The 27,574-nt window shown below is 37.8% G+C and overlaps 1 protein-coding gene across 3 annotated transcripts in view; it reads left to right on the forward strand.

The window, feature by feature from the left end:
• The first annotated feature begins 6,195 nt into the window (after positions 1-6,195).
• LOC126199634 (inositol polyphosphate 5-phosphatase OCRL) overlaps positions 6,196-27,574 on the forward strand; it is a 108,422-nt gene continuing 87,043 nt past the window's right edge. Inside the window, exons 1-7 of one of the 3 annotated variants that reach the window (XM_049936563.1) lie at positions 6,196-6,382; positions 6,533-6,664; positions 12,698-12,878; positions 12,972-13,106; positions 13,265-13,416; positions 22,425-22,567; positions 22,987-23,157. In XM_049936563.1, the coding sequence (XP_049792520.1) occupies positions 6,608-6,664; positions 12,698-12,878; positions 12,972-13,106; positions 13,265-13,416; positions 22,425-22,567; positions 22,987-23,157 (839 nt within the window). In that variant the 5' untranslated portion in view covers positions 6,196-6,382; positions 6,533-6,607. Of the gene's footprint in view, positions 6,383-6,532; positions 6,665-6,746; positions 6,880-7,818; positions 7,893-12,697; positions 12,879-12,971; positions 13,107-13,264; positions 13,417-22,424; positions 22,568-22,986; positions 23,158-27,574 lie in introns of those variants that run through there. The other 2 variants (XM_049936571.1, XM_049936578.1) reach the window with 2 other exon arrangements.

The following is a 27,574-nucleotide window of genomic DNA, read 5'->3' on the forward strand; positions in this document are numbered from 1 at the left end:
TCAGAAAGTATAGTTACGAACGCGAATTGGCCTCGTCGCCAACTGTTGTGACTTGGCAAGACAGCCAAGCCACTATGAAGTGAAGCCGAAAGGCACGCATTAAAGCTCACGCAGGCTGGCGTGAGGTCTGGAAAATGACAAGGTCTTTATAGTAGCAAAAATAGTATGTAGCTTCTGGAATACTTAACTTTAATCCATAATTGGTGAACATCTGTCTGACGGTACATGCATCACAAGATAAATAGCAAATGATAATAGCGCCTTGCTAGGTCGTAGCAAATGTCGTAGCTGAAGGCTATGCTAACTATCGTCTCGGCAAATGAGAGCGTAAATTGTCAGTGAACCATCGCTAGCAAAGTCGGCTGTACAACTGGGACGAGTGCTAGGAAGACTCTCTAGACCTGCCGTGTGGCGGCGCTCGGTCTGCAATCACTGATAGTGGCGACACGCGCGTCCGACATATACTAGCGGACCGCGGCCGATTTAAAGGCTACCACCTAGCAAGTGTGGTGTCTGGCGGTGACACCACAGTATTTCCTCCTCCATCTTCCTCTTTCACAGACTGGGCCGATAATTCGTCTAAGTATCTTTCTTTCAAATGCATCCAGTGTTTTAATATCTTTAGTTGTTAATGTCCAGGCTTCAGAGGCATATGTAAGCACTGGTCGTATAAATGATTTATATAGAGTGAATTTCGTGGTACGAGTCAGGAGCCTTGAGGATAGAAGTCTTGTTAGCGTAAAATAGGCTCTATTGGCTAGTATTAATCTCTGCTTAATTTCATAGGAGGTATCATTTAGATGTGTAACTGTCAAGCCCAGATACTTGAAATGTTCAACTCTCTCAAATGTATAATTGTCCATTGTTATTGCATTTGGCATATTTTCTCTATGTGCTTTTCCAGCTGCCATATATTTGGTTTTTGTTCATTAATAATTAACCCCATGTTCCTACTGGACTGTTCAAGAGCTGTAAATGTCTCTTCCATTGCTTTTTGGACTCCTGCTATTATATCTGTGTCATGTGTGTAGGCCAGTATCTGCACTGATTTATAGAAGATCGTTCCCCTATTAAGAAGGTTTGCATTTCTCATCACCATATCCAGGGCGGCATTAAAGAGAAGGCATGCCAATGCATCCCCTTGTCACACTCCATTTTTAATACTCAATGTATTGGACATCATTCCTCCTACTCTCACAGTACCTTGTGTTTCGCACATTGTCATTCTTACCAGCCTTACCAACTTTCTAGAGATTCCCAGTTCATTTAGAGCTTGATATAACTGTTCTCTGTTTATGCTATCATAAGTTGCTTTGAAATCTATAAAGAGGTGATGCGTGCCAACTCGGTATTCGTTTGTTTTTTCCAGGATTTGCCTTAAGGTGAATATTTGATCCATAGTTGACTTCCTAGGAAGGAATCCGCATTGGTACGGCCCTATCTCCCTCTGTATGATCGGGAGTATTCTGTTGAATAGTATATTAGAGAGTATTTTATATCCCAAATTAAGTGGTGTGATCCCTCTGTAATTGCCACACCCCATCTTATTTCCTTTCTTATATATGGGACATATGATGCCCTCTTTCCATTGTTGGCGCATTTTCTCCTCTTCCCATATTCTGGTGACCATTTTCAGAAGGCTTTGTTCCAACTCTCTGTCTCCTTGCTTAATCAGTTCTGCTGGAATACCATCTGTCCCTGCTGGCTTGTTGTTTTTCAATTTCGTCATGGCAGTTTTCACTTCTTCTATATTTGGTGGAGTAGTGTTGTTGTCTGGGTCCTCTTCCCCATTCGTGTCTGTTTGGTTCTCTGGTATAGTTATTCTAGGGTTGATGAGACTATCAAAATACCTGCACCATCTTTCGCATATTCCCTTCTCTTTACTTATTATACACTCCTGGAAATGGAAAAAAGAACACATTGACACCGGTGTGTCAGACCCACCATACTTGCTCCGGACACTGCGAGAGGGCTGTACAAGCAATGATCACACACACGGCACAGCGGACACACCAGGACCCGCGGTGTTGGCCGTCGAATGGCGCTAGCTGCGCAGCATTTGTGCACCGCCGCCGTCAGTGTCAGCCAGTTTGCCGTGGCATACGGAGCTCCATCGCAGTCTTTAACACTGGTAGCATGCCGCGACAGCGTGGACGTGAACCGTATGTGCAGTTGACGGACTTTGAGCGAGGGCGTATAGTGGGCATGCGGGAGGCCGGGTGGACGTACCGCCAAATTGCTCAACACGTGGGGCGTGAGGTCTCCACAGTACATCGATGTTGTCGCCAGTGGTCGGCGGAAGGTGCACGTGCCCGTCGACCTGGGACCGGACCGCAGCGACGCACGGATGCACGCCAAGACCGTAGGATCCTACGCAGTGCCGTAGGGGACCGCACCGCCACTTCCCAGCAAATTAGGGACACTGTTGCTCCTGGGGTATCGGCGAGGACCATTCGCAACCGTCTCCATGAAGCTGGGCTACGGTCCCGCACACCGTTAGGCCGTCTTCCGCTCACGCCCCAACATCGTGCAGCCCGCCTCCAGTGGTGTCGCGACAGGCGTGAATGGAGGGACGAATGGAGACGTGTCGTCTTCAGCGATGAGAGTCGCTTCTGCCTCGGTGCCAATGATGGTCGTATGCGTGTTTGGCGCCGTGCAGGTGAGCGCCACAATCAGGACTGCATACGACCGAGGCACACAGGGCCAACACCCGGCATCATGGTGTGGGGAGCGATCTCCTACACTGGCCGTACACCACTGGTGATCGTCGAGGGGACACTGAATAGTGCACGGTACATCCAAACCGTCATCGAACCCATCGTTCTACCATTCCTAGACCGGCAAGGGAACTTGCTGTTCCAACAGGACAATGCATGTCCGCATGTATCCCGTGCCACCCAACGTGCTCTAGAAGGTGTAAGTCAACTACCCTGGCCAGCAAGATCTCCGGATCTGTCCCCCATTGAGCATGTTTGGGACTGGATGAAGCGTCGTCTCACGCGGTCTGCATGTCCAGCACGAACGCTGGTCCAACTGAGGCGCCAGGTGGAAATGGCATGGCAAGCCGTTCCACAGGACTACATCCAGCATCTCTACGATCGTCTCCATGGGAGAATAGCAGCCTGCATTGCTGCGAAAGTTGGATATACACTGTACTAGTGCCGACATTGTGCATGCTCTGTTGCCTGTGTCTATGTGCCTGTGGTTCTGTCAGTGTGATCATGTGATGTATCTGACCCCAGGAATGTGTCAATAAAGTTTCCCCTTCCTGGGACAATGAATTCACGGTGTTCTTATTTCAATTTCCAGGAGTGTATTCCCTGTCTCATATTTTATTAAGCTTGTTTTACTACCAAAAGGCTTCCGTGCTGCATTCGCATCTCTATAGAATTTTCTTATTTCATTGTTGCTTCTCATGAGCTCCATTTCTTTGACACTTGCTTTCATCCATTCTCTCTTTTTTCTTTGGTGAATCCTCTTTCCAATCCTCCGCTTTTCTTTGTATTCTTCTACTATCCTCCTCATACAGTGTGATCGCAGTGTTCTTCTATATGCTTTGCTCTTTTCTTCAGTTACTATTTCGCATTCAGTATCAAACCATGATGGTCTTACTTGTCTTGTCCCAGTTCCAAGTATCTCTCTTGCCGATGTCTCCATCATCGTTTTTATTGCTTCCCACTGATCTTCAATATTGTTATATTCTCCAGCGTTTTCCAGAATCCGAGTTATCTTTTCCTGATACTGTTCTCCTTCTTCCACTGATCCTAAAGTTGTTATATTTCTGTCCCTGGGTCGGTCTCCTTTCGCTGCATTAGATATCCTTGCCCTCACATGAGCCCATACGAGAAAATGATCTGTATCTATGGTTGGGGCTCTGAGACTCCTCACGTCCAATAGGTCTGATTTGTGTCCCAGATCTATCAACACCTGGTCGATCTGGTTTACTCTGTTTCCATCCAGTGAGTTCCATGTTCCCTTATGTATTTCTTTATGTGGGAACAGTGTTGATCCTATTACCATATTTCTAGATGCTGCAAACAGTATAAGCTTTGTTCCGTTCTGATTATGTGTTTCGTGTTTGATGTGGAGGCCAATTATTGGTCCATAAATCTGTTCTTTCCCCACCTGAGCGTGTAGGTCTCCAGCTATGCCCCAGGCACTCATCATTCTTTCTTTCCAAAGATGCATAGAATACTTCTTTCTCTTCTTCTTCAGATTCTTCTGTTGGTGCATGGGCATTAATTATGGAGTAGTTAAAAAATTTCCCCTTTATCCCTGGTGTTGATAATCTTGGGCTAATGGGTGTAAACCCTATTAACAAATGCTTTAATTGATGGTGTACAACAAATCCTGTCCCCAGCTGCTGATTTCTTTCACTGCAGCTTTAGAATATATTCGCCTCTTTCTTTTCTAAAATTCCACTCCCTGTCCATCTAATTTTGTTATAGTGTTATTATACTTTGCTTCAGACTCGTTATTTGATGCGGAATTACTTTCAGTGCTCCTGGTCGATATAGGGATCTCACATTCCAAGTACCAATATATATATCTGATCGACGCCTTATATTTCTCTTCTTCCTAATTTTCCCTCTTTCATTTACTTGTTTGTATTCCATCCTCTTCGTCCATTTCCATGCCAGATCCGTCTTCCTTCATCTGTCCGACTTTACTTTGTAGAAGTTTCACAACAGTTGTTTTTTACAGAGCGAGATGTTAACCCTTCGTCCAACCCCTACCAGGGGATCTGCTGCTCATCACTTCTTCCAATCTTCTGAGGTATATCTTTCTGTCTAACCATGGTAAAGCTAGAGAGATATATTAAGACACTGATTAGAATTTCATAATGCCACTTTGGTTGCAGTCTGTAAGAACGTTATTTGTGTTGTGCACTAGGCCTACATCCTTAACATGTATGAAAATAAAATTAAGTTGTTACATATGGTACACTGTTTACTACATACATGTTTTTCACTGCCTACCAAAGACACCTACTTATCTACCACATGTAATACCTGTCGATATACAGCTAAAAGTGTATATTTGGTCATAAGATACCAAACTCTTATTAGCTGTATATTTTACGGGAACTATTAAATTTATACAGAGACGTTAATTGTAGCTTATGACCACCAAAAACATACACTTATGAAAAGAGATTACAATCCTCCAAACAGTCCACCGTAACAGTCAAAGTTGTCTTTGTTCATGGTCAATGTTTAGGCATACCAACATTAACAAAAAAATACTGGAAACAATATAAATGGAATGTTTCACTGTACACCTACATCACATCTACCGATTTCCGTTCCATTCCGATAATTTATTCATGGTGCGTCTTTGTTTGTCGTAGAGGTTACTGTAGCCAACAGCAATCTAAAAAAAAAAAAAAAAACCGCTACGTATGAGCTTTCCCACTATGGAGGTAGAATACCTCCATGGTTCCCACAAAAATTTTCGGGGAGGCAGGAGACCGAAAAAATGGAATGTCCTGGAAAAAACCGGACGAATGGACGTCCTACGTGCAACCCATCCTAGAATATTACTCAAGCTCGCGAGACCCGTACCAACTAAGACGTCAGGATATGTTGATTGTATAAAATGAAAGGCAGCATGAATGGTCGCAGGTTTGCTTGACCCATGGGAGAACGGACTGGCAGACGCTTCGAGATAGACGCAGATTATACCGTGAAAGCCCGGTTAGAAAGTTTCAAGAACCAGGTTTAAATGACGTATCTACTAATATACTACCTACCGTACCCGTAGGGATAAGGAAGACACTATTAGTCTAATTACAGTGCGCATATAGTTGTTTGAACACTGTTCCTGCGCTCCATGCGTGATTGGAGTGGGCAGAAGCTCTAATGAGGATACTATGTTACGAGTGACGATGCCTTATACAACACAAGTTATCTACAGGCAAATAAACCCAGTTCAACTCAATGGGGAGTAGCGTCTGTTGCCGATTTCCTTCTTTCTACTTTGAGCAACTTTAGTTACAACTGGTTTCTGGAAAAATAATTTTTTGTATTTTATGAACGTCTGACTTCGCTGATAATTAAGGTTGCAAATGACACACAATATTACAAAAATCGATGTTTGAAGCATTACTTATCTTATTCCAAATTTTATACAGCCAGGCTTCTATAGTACGAAGAGATTAGATTGTAAATTTCCACTGTTGGTAGAATTGTTTAATGCGAACTTTACGTGCGTTATTATGAATACTATATGTAGGATTTTTGTGTAACGATTGTTTAAGTAATATTTTTGTCAACTGAAATGCTACGTAACTTGAAAATTGTTGTTGTTAAACACATAACTGTCAATAAGAGACACAAAGCTGTCAACAGGCTTCTTCCGATCGGTAGCAGAGGTAACTAAGGTAACTTGAGAGTTGAAGCTGACTACCTGTCATATTTTGCTCATTGTTAACTATTGTATAATGATGTAAATAAATGTGACTAGACAAGAAGTAGGTTCAAAATATTGTATGCTATTTAACAAAACTCTTTACTCTTAACCTCTTTTCCAGTGACAGAAGAAAATGCACTCTTAATTCCAGCGCGTTATAACTGTAAGGGCGCTGGAAAGGACACACTGACTGGCCATGGATGTGCTAACTGTTGTTCAGACCAAACTGAGCGCCGAAGACAATGTGGTTTCAGTATCCTTTTCCTTAAATATTCGTTTTCAGCCTAGCGGTGATTGCCGGAAACTTGTTTACGGAACGCCCCCTATGTGAAGCGTAGCGTGCAGTGACGGAGGAGTTACTCGGACGTGAAGCCTAGTATCTGGTAGCAGTGCAAAGAGGGGTATACTTTCGCGGTTTCCCTCCCGTCAAGACTTGAATTGCAAGTAAATGCTTTGTTGTTGAAAGAGGTAAACTTTATTTATTACGTTGGGATTGGTTGAGCATGCTATTTTAATGCTAGCATTTAAACTACAAATGTTACGTGATGAGCATTTTTCACGTCGCATGTTTATTGTACGACGAACATGAGGCGCTAATAAAAAAAAAAGTACGGTAACAGTCATTGTTTTCTTTGCTGTTTGTCTGTCTCAAGGATAAAACTAAAAAAAATAAACATGCATTTCACTAAGCTGTTGACAGAAATGAGATTTTTTCGATTATATTTATTATCTCAGGTAACTTTTAGACATGTCGTACTTCCTTCAGTATTTCAGAATTTGTATTTATATAGAAGTGTTGGGTTAAGCCAGTTATTTCACTTCTGTTGAAAGAAAATTACATTTCATGAATGTATGGGGTTGGGGAGGCAGTTTAAATTCGTAGACATAATTGGAGCTATATCAAAGAAAAAACAGTTATCTGGTAACAGAACGGTGATAATGCTGCTTCAGTAATATACACATTACAGTGAAAACTAAAATTTTGAGTGGATGTTAAACCGATTTCTTGGATGCAATATTGTTTATCACATGCTTCTTTATTCATTGAAAAAGAAGTGCATTGCTGTATAGGTGACCAAACTTAAGAAAACACAAATGCAGAAGATTATTATCAGATTGTCCAGAGAGTCGTAAGGTACCCTTGGATTGTGACTTAAAGGGGGAAAATAGCTACACTGTACGAATTTACTTGTAAACAATAGAATGCCAGCAATTGATGTTAGCTTCTGAGTACAGTACTGTGCTTAGTGTAGTGCTGCTGACCAATTGGAGATGCCACTCTATTACTTGCAGTTCATTTTTTCTCGCAGGCATACTACAAGTTGTGGAACTAGTTAAGAGAATTAAATTTTTAGTTGTTGGACCTGAACTCTTTGATGAACAAAATTATGACAGTTTAAGCACACATGTAGAAGGAATTGTCATCTGTGAGTGCAGAGCAATGTTATTCGGTCATTACATGAGCTAGGTAGTTCAAGCAGGTCTGTATTTTTCTGTGTAAATTACTTTCATTGTGCAACCAGAAAAATATTTTTATATTAACATTTGTGATTACTTGTACTATGGATCCATTTGCCTATTGTATAAATAAATTTTAAATGTTTTTTAATCTCAAATTACTTTTAATTTTTTTATTTACAAGTGTTTTAATTGTATGTGTCAGCAAACAAAGATTATAAAGAGGAATGTACACAAAATCTATGACATGAAGTACTTTATAAAATCAGGGAATTATTAATACAGAAGTTTGTAGAGTTATATAATTACTATTCAAGAAATATCTAAACATCAAGATAAGTGCTAAGCAAGAATTTAGATGGTGTATGAAGATCATAACTAGTGACTGTAGTGCCTGTGAAAACAAATGGCTACTGTTCTTTTAATGTGTTGTTGATAGTTGTATTGTAATTTGTGGCAACTATTTTATGAGGTAGCATTTTGGGGTCAATGGAAGTGTCTGATTCCACCTGTCTGCTCTTGCCTGTGATGTAATGATGTTGTCATGTGTGAAGTTACTACGGCACGGTGTTTTTGAGTCAGTTGTGTTTGTAGATATTATGTTTTATTTGATGGTTCTCTGGTGGTGGATGTTGACATGCTGAGTTTAACGTGTGGTATTTGGCTCAATTGAGGTTTGGTTGTTATCGTGCTAATGTGGTTTTGGGTTGGGGTAGTTAGTGTTTGGCGTTTTTGTTATATCTGATTAGTTTGGTGTTCATTGTACAGAAAGGAGCCTAAATTTTCTTACTGCTTTTTGTTAGGCATGGATATGACAGTGAAGTTTAAGAGTGTAACATTACGTTCAGCAATGGACGATGATATGTCATCTGTCATACAGTTTCTGCAGGTGTTCGGTCTCAAGCTGAATATATTTGAGGTGATTCACCTGTGGGAGCAATGTGAGGTTGATGAGAGTTCTGACAGCTTGTACCAGGGCCATGTATATGTGGTGGTGTTGGTGCAATAATATGTGGTGTTTGATAATACGTGGTACCTGGTTCGAGAAATCTAGGTTGGGCATGAGGGTGATTGTCTTGGTTACTTTCTGTTTTTGTTGTTAGTCCTCTATAAGTTTCTGTGGCCATAGGACTGGAATGAATGGAGAATTATTTTGGATTGGTTTTCTTTCTGCTAAGAGGTTTGTTTGGAAAATGTGAAATATAGTGGGAAGTTGGGTGGGCTGGAGGTGGTTGTTGAAATTGGTGAATCACAGTTTGGTAAGAGGAACGTAGGGAGGGGCAGTTCTCGGCTCAGCTTGGTATGTGGTTGGGGTGGTTTTGCGGAGGGGGGAGGGTTGCTGATTGTTTTTACAGTTTTACACAGTCATAATAGGAGAAAACTAATGGGGCTGATTGAGAAATATATTGAGGGGTTAGTACTATAACTTGTGATGCGTGTTTGTTATATAGGGGTTTGGGGAGAGGTGTTATAATCATTTAGTAGTTAACCACAGTATTGATTTTATGTTAGTGTTCTTTTTTTTTGGGGGGGGGGGGCTGTCGGGAGGATGTATAGGGTGATGGTGGTGAGTTGAATGAATATTGGTTGTGGGGTTAATGGGGCGAGTTGGGGGCATTTAGAAATTATGTTGGAGAGAACCAATTTGGTTGTAGCTTTTAGGTGTAATTGGTTTCCATATGTTTTTTTTAAATTTTTTTATATTGGGTGGGTTGGGGTTGGTTTATGGGTGGGTGACTGTGGGTATTCAAGGAGATTTTTTGTTTTTGGTGTGCGTGCATGTGCTTTGTGTGGCCAACCTAGGCGACATTGCTGAAGGCTTTTGTTTGTAAGTAATTTTTCTTAGTTTTTTTGTGTAGTAATTGTGATATCTTGTCTTTAGTATATTTATGGTGGGTAGATCACGTAACTAATGAGGAGGTATTGAATAGGATTGGGGAGAAGAGAAGTTTGTGGCACAACTTGACTAGAAGAAGGGATCGGTTGGTAGGACATGTTTTGAGGCATCAAGGGATCACAAATTTAGCATTGGAGGGCAGCGTGGAGGGTAAAAATCGTAGAGGGAGACCAAGAGATGAATACACTAAGCAGATTCAGAAGGATGTAGGTTGCAGTAGGTACTGGGAGATGAAGAAGCTTGCACAGGATAGAGTAGCATGGAGAGCTGCATCAAACCAGTCTCAGGACTGAGGACCACAACAACAACAACAACATGGTAGGTCTTTTTTTTTTTTATGATGTGGTGAAAATGGAAGTATTTGGGTGTTTGAGTTGTTGGGTGTTTGGTTGCACTTTTCGGAGTTGTAGGTGTTGGCTTTTTGGTATTGATAGCTGTGATTGAGCTACATAAGTGAAATGTCAGATTCCACTTTTTGGCATTGTGGGTGTTTTGTATCAATAGCCTCAGTTGAGCTATATATGTCAAGGACAATGTCAGATTCCTGTGGTTTTGTGGGTGTAGCAGAAAGAAATATCTTCTTCAGAAGGCCCACCCCTTCTGAATAAGAAATTTTGTTAAAGCTAAATAAAGCTTTGGTTTGCAACTGGTTGGCTGATTTTTTTTAAACCTCTTCAATTTTATACAGTTGCTGGAACATAGCTATATTTCAGATTTTGTTATATACTAGATGGATGATCATTTACCCATATGAGGAACAATAATGAACCTAAAATTGAGCCTTGGGAGCACCTTGCATGAAGTCTCTTCTGTCAGAATTACATCACTGGACTATATTGGTTGAACTATTATGCACAGCTTAACATTCTTTTGTTTGGGTATGACATCATTCATTGTTTGGCTGCACCAGCAGTCCCATAGAACGTGAATTTATATAGGAGAATACTGTGATTCAAACATTCAGATGCCTTAGATAGGTTCCAGAAAATACCAACTGGTGCTATTTTATTAATTAATGCTTGTACAATTTGGTGAGTGAACATGTAAATGGCATTCTCAGTAGAGCAAAACCTCTGAAATCCAACCTGTCGTTCACTGAGGATATTATTATTGCTAAGGTGAGATACAATTCTAGAATACACGACCTTCAAAATTTTGCAAAATGTTGTCAGCAGTGAAATAGGTCAGCAGTTATTTACATCTCTCACATCACATTTCTTAAATAGGAGTTTGACAATGTCATGTTTCAGTCTTCCTGGAAAAGTGCCTTGAGATAGTGCATTACATATGTGTGGAAACAGCTCTTTAATACTGTATTAGAAACACCATCAAAACTAGATGAACTTTTATTTTTGGGAGAATATATAGTTTTATTAATTTCAGGAGAAGTTGTTGTCATACATATGACTGAATTGTGTGAGAGATTTTTTTAAACATACTGCTGGTATTTTCTGTTGAGCTGTTTCTCCCTATAGTTTCTACTATTTAAGAAAATGTGAGTTATATATATTTGCTACCTGTGACTCATCATTTGTAGCCCTTTCATTCAGTTCAGCAGTGATTTTATCCTGTTCTATGGCTGATTGTTCTGTGCCTTGTTATACTACATTCCATATAATTTTAAGACTGTTGTTGGAATTATTGATATCTAACATTATGTGCACATTTCTTTGTGTTTTAGTAACCTTTTTTAGTAATTTGGAGTAGTTGTGTGTAACTACTGCAGGATCTCTCAAAAGAGGAGCCTGGGTACCTTGTTGATGCTAAACTTCATAAAGTTTCTGAGCTAGACACATTCAGGCTTTAGCAATAATATTAAATGTTTCCACATAGTAATGTAATTAACAGAAATAAACTCTCATTTTTGTTGTATATGGATATAATAGCTTAGGGATTCTTTAGTGTAATTGTATTTATGAATGGACAATTGGAATAAAATATAGGACCATTGCTTAGTCTAAATGAAGTCAAACAATGGAAAATCTGGAATGGAAATAGGAGCTATTAAATGCGTGCGGACACCACACACACACAGACTCTCTCTCTCTCTCTCTCTCTCTCTCTCTCTCTCTCTCTCTCTCTCTCTCTGCCTGCTCTGTGTGCTGAGTAACAGTCTGCCCTGTGTCATATTGTAGTCATCTAAATGAATTGCCTATTATCAGTTGTCAACAATGATGATCACATGTACCTGCACCTAACACTGACTGATCATGCATACTAAAAACTTAACGCTTATGTTTAAACACGTGGGCACTTACAGTGAATGTGGAAGATAGGCTTCAAATAAAAAATCAAATACTGAATGAATTTTATTCACATTTAACTTAACAATAATGTTCATCGTATAACCAACAACTTCTTTTCTCACCTATTTGTCTGTCGTGTTAATTGCAAGAATTCCTCGTCACAAAACAACCTTAAGTAAGTAACATCACAAAACCTTCTAAAAACAAGGAGTTCTGTGAACTGGTAAGTTGAAAGGTTTTTTAAAGACAGTTTCTGCAGCCAGTTTTGCTTCAATAATAATATCAAATGGAAAAAATGGACACATTTCTATAATTTGTAGGAAAAAAAAATCATATTATGTACATTTTCAGTTACTATTAAAGACAGTATAGTTCAAATGGAGCTCACTAGTGCGGACATTGTTGTATCCCTTAACAAAAAATCAATACTTTTTGTGTGCCATCCTGCTCCTCCCCCTTTTTTTAAGGGAGCTACAAGAGTATTGTGAATCAATAGAGACAGAAGCTTTATGGGTTTGGGCATGGCTGTTGCTGAGATATTTGCAAGAATATGGTGAAAGGAAATTGGCAGCTGTGTTGCAGGCTAAAGTGTTTTATTGTTGGTAAAACATTAGTAATTCAAAGCTTAATAGATTGTGTGCTGCTATGTAATTTTTTCCATATATCTGTTTCTTAACTGAAACATGTCCACGAAGCAAGCTTAATGCAAGGATGGGTGCGCACATCTAGAGTTCTGGCTCTGGTTGAAAATGAGAATGATCATGCATTGTTTGTTTTTCTGAGCTCAAGAGTGCCCCCTCAAAGTTTTACTGATCTGACTATTGAGCGAACATTGCCAGTAGATGCTGACTTCAGGTGTGAAATAGGTGATGTTTCATTTTTGTTTTGTTAGTTTTCCGAGTGTTAAAGTGATTCATCATTGACACATTGTGTAATTATGGTTGCTGTTTTTATTTCAGACCCTGAAAGTAAACATCAAGATGGTGTTGATGTATATGTCAACATATCTTCTTATAAACTTAAGCTCTTATTTGAAATGGTGCCTGGAGTGAAAACAAGCAACTTCGTTGGAGAATTATTCAGAGTAATGGAAGGTAACAATTGAGATTTCTCAGTGTAGCTCCTAATTAGTAGGTAATTGTATAAAAAAGAAAGATGGGAAAGGAGAGAAAAGGAAACCTAAATATTTTATGATATTTTTCATGTTTTGGTGTATGAATGTGTCCCTTTTGTTTTTATTTCTATGTTTCAGTCTACAGTAAAAGGAGGGGCCCACCTCCAGAATTCCAGTGGCTTCGCAAGTATGCTGCAGATAATTCTTATAGCGCCTTAGTTAATGTTGAAAAACCAGTAGATGTGAAGGAAATACAGCCTGCAACCAAGGATGACTCGTTGGCCACCTCTGTAAGGATTGTTAGTTTATAGTCTAATTTAATATTATTGACAGTGTTAATTCTTGTTAATTTATGATAGGTGGTAAATATTATTGACAGTGTTAATTCTTTTTAATTTAAGATGGGTGGTAAATAAAATTGAAAGTTGAGAGTAATATGGAATTGGTACATATTTATTGCAGTTTGTATATGATACGGGATTCAGCATCAGATTTCAGATTTTCCCCAAATTACTCTAAACTTACAGCATTCTTACGAGAAATAAGACAGTGTAAGTTTGGAATGGGGACACATTCAGATAATTTTCTCACTTTGAACTGGAATGTCTAATGTGGTTGTATAAAAAAGAAAGATGGGAAAGGAGAGAAAAGCAAACCTAAATATTTTATGATATTTTTCATTTTTTGGTATATGAATGTTTCCCTTTTGTTTTTGTATAGATTTGAAAAAAATTATACATTTTCACATTAGTGTCCACATTTGTAGAAATCAAATTCTGATGCAACTTACACAAAAAGTGTCATTGGCAAAACTCCTCATTGTCATCTAGCACTGGAAGACACGAAGAAGGAGAGAGGATACAGTGTATGCTTTTATCTGTTTTGATAAGATAGTGGAATGTTGCATTTAACCCTGAATAATATTGAGACTGATCTTATAGTTTGGTGTAGAAAAGTACATTTGTTTTCAAGATGTTTGTTAGTCAATAGACAGTTGCTTAATGAAAACCAGCATGCCAGGTTTGGTTGATACTTAAATCACTTTTCTTTCTAGCTTGAACTATGTTCAGTCTTTTTTTTTTTTTTTTTGGGGAGGGGGGGGGGGGGAGAGGATTTTAGGGCTCACATCATCTCTAACATGTATGTTACTCTATAGTGCTATGTTGCAAATCAGCCTTGGTTAGGTCTGTGGTTATATTGAATTCAAAGCCCCAAAAGCAGTTGGTGTCAGCAGCACTGCTAGTTCAGTGCAGCATGGCCACAGGGATAAACTGTTTTGGCGATGGGCAGTTCGGGAGTGGGGTGGGAACAGTCATATGGAGATGGCACCAACAGTTAACAGCAGGAAGCCTATATATGATGAAAGTGGGTGGTTTCTAGAGTGGGAAGTTGCAGTCAATGATCTGAAGAAGCTGGTCGACTAGCAAACAGTAATAAGCACAACGGTTTTTACTACTTTTTTGGCCTTTTGGATATGTATCGTGCTACGTAGAATTTAACAAATAGGCCATTAGCAAAAGCTTGCACCTCCAGTAGTCAGTACTCTGTGATGTCAGGACGACAGGAGCAAAACATATTCAGATCTCTTTCGTGTGACGAGGGCACCACAGATAATGTATTTCTCTCACCAGTCATAATCAGTATTATTTTTTTTAGCTCATGCACATTATTAAGTTAAAGGGACTGGAAACATTATCATTTGTCAGTGGTTTGTCTGTCTACCATTAGGAAAAATTAACATAAAAAAAACCAACTTCGGCTATATTTCACATTGTGTATCTTAAAATTAACAGCACTGATCGTATAATTACTTACACCATTGAAGAATCATGTAAGCCAATAAGAAAATTTTATTTTAATTTTGGTGTCATTTCAGTTAGTGTACAAAAATTTGGCTAAAATTTTCTGCTTTTATCTGTGTATTTAAGTACTGTTTATTTCATGGTCAGTACAATAACAGTTTCTTGCTTCCATCCCAAATTTATTTGGAGCACTGTTGGTTTATGAGCTCTTTTAAGTATTTATAGTAATAAGCACACTTAGGATTTGAAGACAGATTATGCACTGCATGTTATGTAGTAGTGACTGAAAACTTGTCGTAGTTCCGTCAGCAGTGAATTTGTGATATAGAGGTGAAAGATGAGCAATTGAAGCCTTGAAATTTGAAAATGTAAATAATTATGTGTGCCACTCAACTGTACATATTCAGTAAAGGCCTAGAAGCTGTAAAATAATTTCCTTTGTTGGAACATGACCCGCTGAATTGACAGTGTGTGAATGAAGGTGCTCAAAGGTGTGTTCATGTTAAAGCACTGCTCTTATGTGGGTATGATTTTTTATGAAGGTGATGGTGTATCCCTTTTATCAAAAATAATTGCAGAATACAAATATGTCTGCATTCATTTGTTATGGATCTGGCTTATCAGCAGAAATGTATGATAGTCTGATATGAAACCATACCTGAACACAGAAAATGGTTTCCTACAAATAAAACTGCACATTTAATTCCATGTTAAACAGATATTCTTAAGATTTGAATATAAACTTCTTAGTTAAGGAGATAAAAAGCTGTGTAAACCAAAAGGTGTAGCAAATTGAAGATGCAATTATCGAGAAAATTATGGCAGTTGTAGACTTGATTATAGTGAATTGGGGCAACCTAGTGTGTGAAAAGTCCCTAAATTGTTTAGATTGCAACCTGCTGATCAAAGAAATGAAGGAAAAGTTAAATATATCAAACTTTCAAGGAAAAAATCAGCTTTAGACTTTAACTCAGTAGGGCTGGTCAATTAAAGAGGCCATTGCACAAGTTTGTGTTTCAGAAATAATGGTATAAAAGCAAGTCAGAAATAATGGCCGAAGAAGTAAGGAAGTTCAAGACGAAAAAAGAAATAGTGCAGAGATGTTGAACCTTTGTACATCTATGTGTCAGTTTTTTCCAGAGGAATCTTTAATAAGGCAATGGTTTACCATCAAACTAAGTGTAGAACTAAGTTTTGGTATCATATATTACACTTTCTTTTGTATTTATTTTGTATGTGTTTTGCACTTGTGATAGTGCATGAATGCATGTGTGTTTAAGATTTGCTAGTGCACTGAAATATGAACTCTACCAATTAATGAAAAAAAAACTAAATATTTCCATATTAATACTCTTGATTTGCAACCAGAAATAGACCATTGAAACAGTAATAATAAAATACACATTTTTAGGTTATCTAAATAAAATAAAAATTAATGTGATTACTGCTATTACAAATTCAATGCCATATAATTTATATTAGGTGCACGCTTCGTAACTTTAGCAGAATGGAAGCTGAACTCAAGTTGTCTGATCACTGCTTTCTTAGCAAGTCTTTAATTTTATTCATTTCAGGAAATAATGACTCACAGGCGTAATTAGATGATAATACTGTCAAAGTAGCAAATGCCAGCTTCTTTAAATGGTTGCATGTGTCTAGAATTGAATTCCACATTCTGATAAGTTTAATGTTGGCTTTTTTTCTCATATTGCGTGATGGTCTTTCTGATAAGTTTACTTTCAGTTCTTTTGTTGTTTCAATAAATTTTTGAGGTCATATTGAACTAGACTGGAAATCAGTGAGCTGCAATTCAGTATAATATCGCTATTAGAAACTGGCAATTTCATCCTCAAAAGTGTGAATAAGATTTATCATAACAGTAACAGTTTTGTTTGTGCCTTGAAGATTTATGTTCAAATCATTGAAATGCTAGCACGTGCGAAACAAAAATCAGTTTTGTAAGCCACATAACATCCATCAACAGTGAATATTGCAGTTTTCTCTCATTTGGAAAAAGCACGCCGATTTCTTCTAAAAAAAATCCACAAATCTTTGAGTTTGTTGCCGTGGCCAACCCGTGAACAATGTTGTACATCATTGGGTCAGGGTACACAGAGTTGACATCACCATCATTTTTTTATTAGCTTGCGGCAACATAAGGTTTATTGTTTTTGTGAATTGTGGTTTATTAGTCTCATAACAGACATAAAGTAAATCATTTGACTCAGGTACGTGAAACACATCAAAATTGTGGTAAAATTTCACCATAAACATAGAACAGCTGATGTTAAAAAACAGCTTCACAATAATAATGCAATTTGTTGTATATACAGACAATAAAAAATTTAACATTTAATTTCCTTTGCTTAAATTATAATTTCATCCTCTATGAATTCTTCTACTGAATAGCAGCATTTCTCCCACAGAACCTGCTTAACTTTGTTTTTAGAATCTCTGGCTTCAAATTGAATATGTTTTTGCCTATGAACTTGTTATGTATTGTCATCCCCATTTCCTGTGGAGTCCGTATATATAATTTCAATTGTTGTGTAGGTAGCATAAAATTATTTTTATTTCCCATGTTGTATGTGTGGTTAAAATTATTTACCTCAATTTTTTTTTCCTGCTGTGTGGGAAGATTATTTCATCATAAACGTGTATGGAGGGAACAGTTAGGAGTTGACATTTCCAAAATAGTGGGCAACAAGATTCTGTTTGCTTTACATAAATATCATAATTTTTTCTGCAGTTCCAGTATTAGAGAAACGCCATTTGGACTTCTACCATATCTAATGTCACTTTCAAAATAACTACGGCTATTATATTGTCAAGGGAAGCAGAACCACTCTTTGCACACAAGACTTCTTGATGTGTGATGCAGTGGATTTCAAGAATATAATGTCCATTGTTTGCATGGAATAAAATAATAAAACACTTTTTGGCCAGCATATTGGGAACACTGTCATTACCAAAACAATTTTGCTTAAATCTATTTCTTTTTAAGTAAGTGAATTTTCAACAGTTGTACACACATCTGGCTTAGTAGTTGCTGGCAATGATATTATCACAGTCAGTTTTTCTTTGTTGTCATTTACAACACAATATTGAGAAAACACAGTTAAACAAGGAGATTTAGTTACTTCTGTATTTTCATAAAGATACACTGAAATGTAAGGAAAGGACTTGATGCCTTTCATTCTTTTTTCTTTTTCTTGGCAGCACTGGTGCAACAGTCCTTGTTAAAATACCTAATCATAGATGCTGTCTGTTTATTTCTGTTTTAATAGAATATACAATGCATTTCTATTGCTCTGGTTCACTTTTTTGATAGAGAGATATGTGATTTGTTTCACAGTGCTGTTTTACAGATGATGTACATACCACAGTCCAGGAATATAACACACACACTGCTTAATTGCCTTTGTTAATCTTACCCATGTTTCCCCGTCCACCAAGTCTGAAATTCTCTATCACACTTACCTTGCACTTTTTTTGCCTAGCTAATCTTGTTGAATAATTCTCAAAAGTTCAAAAATAGTGCTGTTTGCAGCACAAACTTATATGTGTAACAATGAAAAACAAGCATGTGAACATGAGTTTCAGTGAAACTGTTTGGCAGTGTGGTACTTGTCAGTAGAAGTCATTAGTCATGGTTGTTGGAACAGCTGCAATCTAACATTGAACAGTGGTGTATTTTTACTAAAGCATTTGAGTACACCATGGCTCACAGTGAGTGAGCAGGAGTGAAAATCTGTCATCTAGAACTTTTATGATGCCTTGGTATCGATAGCCCATTCACGATGAACACTGTTGCTGGGACTTCAAATGCAAACAAACAAATGAATTATTTCTGTTAGATAGACCTACCTAAATTCCTCATTTGAAATTGTGCCCAAATTATTTGATCATTTGCCACTAGTGACATGCGTGCCATTGGTTTGCCATCCTTTGAATAGTGGCACATCCAAAATATAAGTGTGAGAAAGTTTCCTGAAACTTAAATGTTAAGATCATTGAAGTAGTTGAAGATAAAGAATTTAACTTTTTCGTGGCAAGGAAGACTGTTTTCGTTCAAGTATACGGAGAAAAAGTTCAGAAGCCCAACACTTCCAAATTGTTCAGTAGTAAAGAAACAGTGATTGCTTATTGAAACAGAAATTGATCTGAATTTCGTGAAGTATGCCAAAAGTGATGTAGCACTTGACTGTAAATTAACAGATTTATACTCAGTTTTTGCACAACACACCAGAATGGGAAACTAGTAGTGGCATGAAGCCCACTAGAAAATGTTATAAAGTGCTGCTTAACAAAATTGTCTGTAGATTGGAACCAGGAAGTTCAGGAACAGAGGCTATTTCAAAAAAATTCTGGAAGATACATTTGAACTTGAAAATAATGATCTTAAAATATAGTCTAATGGTGGATTCACACTGATGAAGACGCAACTGACATTGCAAGAATTAATTGCAGAACTAGAAATAAAAAATTTGGCTTTTTTACTCAGCATCGCTAAGACTCAAAAGTTAGCTTTCCAAGTGTTTTAGATGATTTCTCACTTAGTGAGTTGATTATGTTAATGAATTTAGCTGGAAATCATGCCTTTGTTGTTAAAGATGCAGTTGATGGCTCTCACTGAGAAAACAGTTAAATGTCAGTTTACCCATTTCTCATTTATTACGAGGGTTGTTTTTTAAGTAAGGGCCGTTTGCGCGTATAGTCCCATAGTTCGCGCGGACGCCGCAACAAGCCACCGCGCCACTTGCCGGCATCCTTCCCGTTCACACTGATGTAAGTTGCAGCTCTGTAGCTGACGTGTACGCATCGCTGTGCTACTTTATAATGTTTACGATTATTGAATTGCCCGCCACGTGTGAGATACGGTCAGTGATACGTTTTTTGACCGCGAGAAGCCTATAAGCTGCAGAAATTCATCGTCAGTTAACAGAAGTTTATGGCTTGAATGCAATGAGTGAAGGTAAAGTGCGTCAATGGGTTAGAGAGTTTAAAAATTGCCGTCAAAACGTCTATGACGAAGAACGCTCAGGCCGGCCCTCTGTGATCACTGATGATTTGGTGGCTGCAGTTGAAACAAAGATTCGTGAGGATAGAAGATTCACAATTTCCACTCTTTCTTTGGAATTTCGTTTTTGTACAAAATTGTGCCTGAAAACCTAAACTTTAAGAAACTATGTTCTCGGTGGGTACCCAGACTCCTCACAGAGGACCACAAAGGGAAGAGATTTGCCACTTCATTGGACTTTATGATTCGTTACGAGGAAGAAGGGGATGACATGTTGAGTCAAATTGTCACTGGAGATGAAACATGGGTATCCCATATCACTCCCGAAAGCAAGTGACAATCGATGGAATGGCGACATACAACCTCACCCATCAAGGTCAAAGCCAAACAGACGCTGTCAAAGCGCAAGATTATGGCAACTGTGTTCTGGGACTGGCGTGGTGTTTTGCTAGTGGACTTTATGCCACGAGGAATGACAATCAACTCGGATGCCTACTGTGCAACTCTAAAGAAGCTCCGCAGAGCAATTCAAAACAAAAGGCGCGGCATGCTGACAAAAGGAGTTTTACTCCTGCACGATAACGCTAGGCCTCACGCCTCTCAAGACTCGGGATTTGATTCATTCTTTAGGCTGGGAAGTTTTGGACCATGCACCATACAGCCCCGACCTTGCTCCTAGCGATTTTCACCTTTTCCGGTACCTGAAACACCATCTTGGCGGGCAGCGCTTCAATGACGACGATGAAGTGAAAGTAGCCGTGAACTCTTGGCTGTCGGAGCAGGTGGCCGAATTCTTTGAAGAGGGAATTAAAAACTTAGTTGTACAGTAAGACAAGTGCTTAAATAAACAAGGCAACTATGTAGAAAAATAGGTAAAAGTGTGTAGAATCAGAAAATAAAAGTTTTTTTACAAAAGTATTTGTATCTTTTTTAAAAAATAAAAACGGCCCTTACTTAAAAAACAACCCTCGTACAAAGATAATGAAAATGAAAAAAATTACTATTAGCTACTGCATTATTACTGCATGCCTAAAACATGATACAGATATAGTGCAGTTCTTTTTTGTTGCACTAGTAAAGTTGCTTATATGCAACATCATAGAAATGAAACATAATCACTATTCTAGTGATGGTTCTGCTGTCCAATACAAAAAATTTGAGAATTTCCTCAATTGTTATCATCAAAGGGATTTTAATGTGATTGCAGAATGCAATTTTTTTGGATCAAGTCAGGGCAAACTACCAAGTGATTGAATTGCAGGAAAGTTACAGATTTAGCTGCATGAGCTAGCATTCAGTGCCCAGCAGAAAACCAAATTTTAATGTTTGAGTCATTTTAAAACTGCAAAGGTAATTGTGCATTATAGAATTTGTTTTCATCACAAAAGACATAACCAAAAAAGGAAAAATTACACCAGGATAAATGCGTGAGGTGGTACGGTATCCGTTAGAAAAGATCATCACCATTGTGTCAAATGATAAAATCCAAAAGGGTACTCTAAGAGTAATGTTAGTTTTCAAATTTTTACTTTCTTGAAAAATTTGTAATATTGATGTAGCATTCTGCATATTTGACCTGCTGGCAAGCATTATGAGATATTTGGCACAAACATCTGACTTACTTTGTTCTAAAGTGGGTGGTAAAGGTGTGTGTTCACTATAGGCTGTAGATCTTTGACTAGTCCATGTGATTTACTGTTGTTGTTGGCTTGAAGATGAGCTCAGTGGGCAGGACTGAACTGTTGAAAGATTTAGGTGTTTGGAGAAGAGATCTGCTTTGCAAGTTTCTCTGGGTTTGTGGTAAGAGAGGCTATTCAGAGGTTTGAAAGTGGGGGGGGGGGGGGGGGATATACTGTGGTACTTAGGATTCTGATTGGTCCAGACTTTCTCAAATGATTTATAGGTTTGTAGAGAATGACAACACAAACTATGCTATAAAAATCATTTGATACCATGGCATTTGCCACTTCTGATGCCACTGTTAAAGAGTTCTTATGATGTCCTTATGTGACAAGAAAACATTACCTGTGAGATTAATTGTTGATGTAGCCCATTAATATTTGGCATTGTCTTGATTTACTTACACATATTATTACTTATTGAATCTGGTTCAGTTGGAAGACTAGTAGCAGCAGTAAAACAGATTGACATATGTAAGTTTTTTAGTAATACTTGTTTTTATGTAAATGTTAACTTACCTTACAGTGCTAGTGCAGAACTTTTGTAGTTCTGGTATGCTGTTCAGAGACTTGGTTAGTATACAGGTTTTTATATTCTTCATATTCCATAAATATGCTTTTTTTTTTTAATGGCTGTTTCTTAAATTAGGTTGACCATATTAGAATAATTTTAGAGCATCAGCTTTTTAGTAAGCTGAGACTGTTACTTTATGCTACACCACACTCATACTATGTGAAATGCATAGTAGCTTTTAAGTGCCAGCTGTGTAATTAGCTAATTGCCTTTTTTAATTAAGCTGCTGGAGCTTGAAAGCCCGGATATTACATTACCACGTCAAAGCATTGCTAAAGGGACCACGCCTATAGCAGCAAGGGAAAGTGTTATTAGATATCAGATGGCAATGAAAGAACGTCATTATACATACACTCAAGTTCTGAAGTAAGTAGACACTTCATTATTTTTTCTTTATTATTTTTTCATGTTGAAATATATTTCAGTTATATGTAATAGCAAGTAAACAAAGTTTAATTGGATTGAACATGGCTAAAACAGATGGGGAAGCACAGATGGTATTTTAAGAGAAAATTACAGTGTTTGTGATTTTTTTTTTGTGAAGTCACTGAAAAGCTGTAAAGTGTGTGTGCGTGCGTGCGTGCGTGTTTTGATAGTAAGAGCAGTGAATATTTGAACTAGAGGCTGTAAGCTCTTCTGTATTGAACATCTTGCTTTATAATGACTTTTTATAGCTTTTTTCTAATTATTTTGGGACAAATAAACATTTAAAGTGCAAAAAATTATTTTATTACACTGCTTATAAATTCTGAAATGTCAATCATTATGCAGATTTCCCTCTCTAGGGTTTTCATTGGCACTTGGAATGTCAATGGACAGCCGCCAACTGTGCCACTTACAGAATGGCTTGCCCATGACCCTGAACCACCTGATATATACGCAATTGGATTTCAGGAGCTTGACTTGAGCAAAGAAGCATTTTTGTTCAATGATACACCAAGAGAAGAAGAATGGCTGTAAGTTTTGTTGTTGTTGGTTGAGTCCTTTAATATGCTCATTATCTTGACATTTTTATATTCTTCCTGATACTCATATGGTGGGGAATGCAATAAATGAGTGTGACATAATGCAGTTTATTACATTATTTTTAGATTGTAGAAAAAATAATTTTTGATATATTACTAGATGTTGACATGGAAACCATTGTATTTTTGAATCATCAAGTAAATTACATTAACAGCTGGTAAAAAAGATAAACCTCCATTTGGTGTGAGTTTGCCGCTGAACTGTGATGTATATTACTGAGTATGTGGACAAAATAGTAGAATCTAGTCAGTCTTCATTCATTAACAAAGTGGAGCAGTGTTTTGAAACTACTATCAGACTACTCTAAACTACTTGTGCTTGCTCAAACTATGTTCAGCCGTGTACAATTTTAAAAGAATGCTATTTCTGTGAGGGGGACAAATAGCCGCTTCCTTTGGTATATTAGATGGAGTCCATTTATCTTCTATTTCTCACTTAGTATTTACGTGACCACATTTACATTTATCATGGAATAACAGTTACCTGTCACTTCTAAGCAAGAAACCAATTCACAATGATTATGGCTAGTGTTCATATGCCTAACAGTAATCATTAAGCCAGTCATATAACTGATTGGATAACCTTTAGAAGAAATTGCTAAAAAGTATAGATTTACGTTCTGTTGAATGTGGAGGAATTCTCAATTTTTTTAAAACTTTGTGCAAGATGAAATTGGAATGCAGAATTACCTCTGAACTGTAAACAAAGTGGCAGTCCACATGGATATTATTATTCCAACTTGTATTTAATTGTAAAAAATACAGGTTGTTCAGCCATGTTATTTTTGTTATTATTATTATTATTATTATTATTATTATTATTATTGTTGTTGTTGTTGTTATTCCATATTAAGCCTGATGCATGAGAAAAACGAATCAGTAAGAGTATTTATGGACCTGTCAAAAGCTTTTCATATGGTGGACCATAGGATTTTGCTGTCAAAGCTTGAAAAATGTGGTATTCGATGTCTGTCCAACAGCTGGATCAGTTCCTTCCTGAGCAATTTTAAGCAGCAGTCTGCTTCAAATACACAAATATCTAGCTAGAAGCAGTATCTGAACACTTATCAGACATTTGAACGAATTAAATGTGGTATACCCAAGGATCAGTAATGGGACCCCTTCTGTATATAAATGATCTTAACTTCAATATGGAAGCACATAAAACAATCATATTTTCGGATGATACCACAATTCTACTAAAAGGAGACTGTAAAGAACAATTACAGCAGTCAGTAAACACTGTCACAAAACAACAAAGCAGCTGAGCACAGAATAATCAACTTTTAATAAATAGTAAAAAAAAAAAAAAATGCTCTAAAATTCCACAATACTCCAAAGGAGGACATGTTTATCCCTTGATATTTATCAATGATGAACTAGTTAGTAGCAGTACTGAAACAAAATAATTAGGAATTTGGCTGCAGAGCAATGTTAAATGGAATATTGAATACCAGAAAATAGCAATGAATGCATACTATGCCTACTTCCATTCTCGTATTAGATATGAAGTCATGTTCTGGGGAAACTCTAAAAAACAGCCAAACTACAAAAAAGGGCCATTAGATTCATGTTTGGATGCAATCTTAGAGGCTCATGCAAACCTCTGTTTAAGACATCTGGTGTTATTCTATTACCATTTGTACACATTATGGAAACCCGTATAATCATTAAGATAAAGTAATAGGTAAGGAATGCAGACACCAAAAAGACTGTGGTATACATGACCAACCTGCGATGGAATGCCTGTCATATTCTAAAGTGAATTCACAGCTGAGTTGGCCCCTTTCCTCCTATAATATATCATAGATACCTCGAACAAAAATGTGCCCAGTTCTTGGAAAAAGGCACAGGTTACACCCATCTACAAGAATGATAGTAGAAGTTATCCACAAAACTACCTTCCAATGTCCTTGACATACTTCTGTTGTAGAATCCTAGAAAATATTCTGAGCTCAAACATAAGGAGGTATCTTGAAGAGAAAGACCTCCTCAATGCCAACGAGCATGGTTTTCGAAAACATTGATCATGCGAAACCCAACTCGCACTTTTCTCACATGACGTAGTGAAAGCTTTGGATAAAGGCAACCAGGTAGATGCAGTGTTGATTTCCGAAAATCATTTGACTCGGTTCTTCATCTATGCTTATTATCAAAAGTACAGTCATATGGGGCATCAAATGAAATTTGTGACTGGATTGAGGACATTTTGGCAGGGAGGACAAAACAGGTTCTCTTGGGTGGATAGTCATCGTCAGATGTAGAAGTAACTTCGGGTGTGGCCCAAGGAAGTATACTAGGACCCTTGTTGTACATGTTGTATATTAAAGAGCTTGCAGACAATATTCATTATAAAATCAGGCTTTTGCAGTTGATACAGTTATCTATAATGTACTAACTGAGAGGAGCTGCATAAATATTCAGTCGCATCTTGATAAGATTTCGACATGGTACAGAGATGGGAAACTTGCTCTAAACGTTCATAAATATAAAATTTTGCACTTCACAAAAAGAAAGAAAAAAATGGTATCCTATGACTATAACATAAATGAGTCGCTGTTGGATTCGACCAGCTCTTACTAATACCTGGGCGTAACACTGTTGGGATATGAAGTGGAAAGATCACATAGATTGTCATGGGTGAAGCAGGTGGTAGACTTCAGTTTATTGATAGAATACAGAGGAAGTGCAATCAGTCTACAAAAGAGATTGCTTACAAATCACTGGTTAATCCATGGGAGAGTGTCACGAAGATGCTGAAGGAACTAAAAACGCAGAGTCTTGAAGACGGACGTAAGCTCTCCCGAGAAAGTCAGTTAACAAAGTTTCAAGGTCAGGCTTTAAATGATTACGGATATATAACCACCCCCAATGCATCGCTCACACAGGGATTGTGAGAATAAGATTAATTACTGCACGCACGCAGGCATTCATCCAATCTTTCTTCCCACGTTCCATGTGTGAATGAACTGGAAGAAATCCTAATAACTGGTACAATGGGATGTACTATCTGCCATGCACCTAATGGTGTCTGGCAAAGTATAGATGTAGATGTAGATCATTTTACCAGAAAAAACAAATTTACATATAATCCAAATTGACACATCTTTGTGCCAGGAGGTACTTTCCACATGGGAGTTAAAATTTATAACAAACTTCATAAAATTATGCTTGAGGTCAAAAGATTTGGAAAATCTCTGTCATATTTACAGCATCACTCAGGGTGTATACGACCCGGGAATTTTTTCACCCGGGAGAAAACCGGGAAATACCCGGGAATTTTTTTAGAATTCCGGGATTTTTTTGTCTTAGTTTTCAGTTAAATTTTTGTCATTTTGTCTGGTAAGAAATAATATTCAAACAAAGGATATTACTGTATCCCGCTACTGCAGAATAATACTGCAGCAATAAACCATGAACGAGAGAAAAAAACTAAAATAAAACTTAAGTTGCAAAGGACATGTGTCATGTACAACAACAAAACACAGTGCTCATACAAGCATCTGCCAGCAGCAAAATGTGCCAGAGGCTTTAGGAAGACTATGCAATGCTTCATAACAACAAATTGCCTCTGATGAGTGTGACGTCGCAACTGTTTACATTAGATTCGTGTGAGCAGTTGCGTGCAGGCCCATGAGCATGCGCAGTTGCTTCTGGCTTCTAAAGTGTGTCTGTTAGCTATATATGAATAGCAGCAAGATGCTATTCGGAAAAATTTTACTGTTGCGCGCAAGCTGCCATATTCACTAGGAGCGAACCGGGGTATCTGCCCCGGGCGGCAATTTCAGTCAAGCATTAATCGCCTTGCAGAACAATTAAGTAATTTTTGTCTGTTTGCTAAAGAAAAGTGGGTTTTATTAATCTTTTCCGCTGAGGCAGTCAATGAATTTTTAATGAAATGCTTAATTCCACACTATTGGCTAGTTTCAACTGTTCTCTGCATTTCAAAAGAGCATGTTTTCGTCTTCTTGCAAGTATGGCATTATGCCATAATAAAGAACCAAAAATGAAATAATACAGTACTGGTATGCCAAGAAAATTTACAACCGAATCTGGACGTACGAATGTGCACTTTAAACCAAATTATGCACGTTATTATGGTTCACAAAATTCCGATGCTCTTGGAATATTCTCTGATGTCTTTTATCTTTAATGACGTAACGTAAGATTTTTTAATGTTTTACACGTACGAACATACTGGCTTCTTGCGTCATCGTAGCTGCGCAATCGGTGTGACGCCTGTAATTGGCGCTCTCTGGCAACTGCTGAAACGAACCTCTTTCTAACAGGTCGCAGGAAAATATTGCAAATATTGAGAAAAGCGTTACATTCAAAGTAAACTTCCTTT

The sequence above is a fragment of the Schistocerca nitens genome, chromosome 1 (assembly GCF_023898315.1).
Source record: "Schistocerca nitens isolate TAMUIC-IGC-003100 chromosome 1, iqSchNite1.1, whole genome shotgun sequence".
Taxonomy (NCBI): domain Eukaryota; kingdom Metazoa; phylum Arthropoda; class Insecta; order Orthoptera; family Acrididae; genus Schistocerca; species Schistocerca nitens.